Raw genomic sequence first — 2,207 nt, 5'->3', positions numbered from 1 at the left:
ATTCAAATAAATACATATCGATATAGATGAATATCTAATTGTACAGATAAATATATATCTATATAGATAAAGATATATGTCTGTCGTCGTGCAAACTTGGTTGCAAATTATATACCATTAGCAGACGAGTAGAGTTCGATGGCTGCCAACTGGTCGGGATGATCCAGTAGAATCTTGAGACTAATTCGTGCGGTCAGTTTCGAAGCGCGGGCCAATCGGAACGCTGCAATGGGCACGGCATAGGTAATCTGAAGGGATACAACGGCAGATAAGCACAAGATGATGAGAAAGCATGGTGAATTGAAATTTTTTTACGTATGTAAAAGCTACAATAAGTGTGTACTGAAAAGGAAGGTGTGATGGTCAGATGATAGGAGGTGATGAGGTTCGAGTGGAATCAGCAACCTACTTCAAATCCGCACAGCACAGCTATTGTTCTATGATGGGAGTGATGAGTTGGACGAGAAGAGAATACAGGGACATACAACCATGGAGGACAACCCAGATACGTTACCCAATGCATAATATATATGCATACAATAATGTACACACATACAATAATGTACACGCATACAATAATGTACACGCATACAAACCCGAAAAGGGACATACAACCATGGATGACAACCCAGATACGTTACCCAGTGCATAATATATACGCATACAATAATGTACACGCATACAATAATGCACACGCATACAATAATGTACACGCATACAAACCCGACGATTCCTTAAAAGCGTCTCCGCTCACCGTTGAAACGGTCACTGCAAATGTTGTTCATGTACTTAGTGAACATGACCTTCTAGAAGCAGAAACAAAAATAGAATCAACAAAATATGGCTGGACGGTCCAATGTCCGAAGGACAAGGATACATAGTATTCAGATTCAGAATCCAATACATGGACTCGATATAATACGCAATGCAATACGCACAAGCAACACACTCGCATTGAGTGGTACAACGCATGTGCAATATACCGTTGTGGACTTGCGGCTCATCACACACACATAACCAATCACTCACAAGAGGGCATACCTCCCGAGTGCATATCAAGTATTTATAAAGTAAAGACGCACAAATCACTATGCATACAATGGATACCTGCGAGCCCCCTTTGGTTATAGGCATGAAGCAGTACAGCAACCATGCCCAGAAACAACCGTCCAACCAGTATAAACTAGCGAGCTAAACAGTAAAGCCCCAACTGCCACGCCACCGCACACACTTGGGACATACATTCAACATACGTCCGTGAACTTATGATCTGCGAAGAACTCGGCCTCCATCAGTGTCGACACAACGATAGGCCCAGGACTACCCCCACACTGGAGAAGCGCCCCTTCCACTGTCTGAGCAGACGATAGCGGAGATGTGTGAGCGTGGGGTAAGGCGGGACAAGCAGTTGCGCACGAAGGGAGGCATGCGCGTATAGGCAAAGCGGTTGATATAAGAACTGTACATAGACCGGCACCCAGGGGGGGAACCCCCGGTTTTCGGGCAAAGTATAGTAGGTGGTTTCACTGCAGTGTGCTTAGATAGAGGGTTTACGACGCGGAGACAGTCTGCAGTCCGCTGGGGCTGACGCACAGAGAGTTCCCCGGGCTACCAATGACCCTCTAGGAGGAGGGTGGGAATATAATTATGGGGAGTATAGCTGGACGTGCAGAATATGATCATGGGACTACGCACTCATACATATTTTATTCCGGAAATGGAATATATATTATTATTAAAAAGGTATGTTGATGTTAACATACCTTGTGTGTTTTAACATGCGGTCGCAGTTTTACCTCCGCCTTATCGGCTGAGTGTGAGGATTGTGTATTCAGCGAGAGAAAGGGATGATGAACGAGGGTTAGTCCCAGAGAAAGATATACAAGACAACCAATTACGTATTTAAATCAAACCTGGAATAGGGGGAATCGCAGTCGATCGAGGCAAAAGATCATTGATTGTCAATAAAGATACAGACTCTACTGCCAGAAAGAAATGGACAAATCACTGGCCAAATGAGAAGGTTGTTCGGTGTGTTTTATTGATGCATTCGACTCGGTCTCTCCTTATAATATTTTGAGGTTCATATGCCTTTATTATGTTGCCTGCACAACTCGCGTTGGTCTAGAGGAATTATGCCACAAGCTTGAGTGTTATTTGTCATTCCCAATATCTTACGGCTTCAATTAATTATTATTGTACCTTCA

General features: G+C 43.6%; 1 protein-coding gene across 1 annotated transcript; it reads right to left on the bottom strand.

The window, feature by feature from the left end:
- Nucleotides 1-107: 107 nt before the first annotated feature.
- SARC_14613 (hypothetical protein) lies at nucleotides 108-1,810 on the bottom strand (the record flags this gene model as incomplete). Its single annotated transcript, XM_014291254.1, has 3 exons — nucleotides 108-248; nucleotides 1,254-1,355; nucleotides 1,764-1,810. Coding segments are annotated over 3 exons (290 nt in total), but the record flags the coding sequence as incomplete, so codon positions are not given.
- Between the last annotated feature and the right edge of the window lie 397 nt (nucleotides 1,811-2,207).

This window comes from Sphaeroforma arctica (genome assembly GCF_001186125.1).
Source record: "Sphaeroforma arctica JP610 unplaced genomic scaffold supercont1.4859, whole genome shotgun sequence".
NCBI lineage: Eukaryota > Ichthyosporea > Ichthyophonida > Sphaeroforma > Sphaeroforma arctica.
Note: the sequence above shows the minus strand (reverse complement) of the source record. Positions and strands in the feature narration are given on the sequence as shown.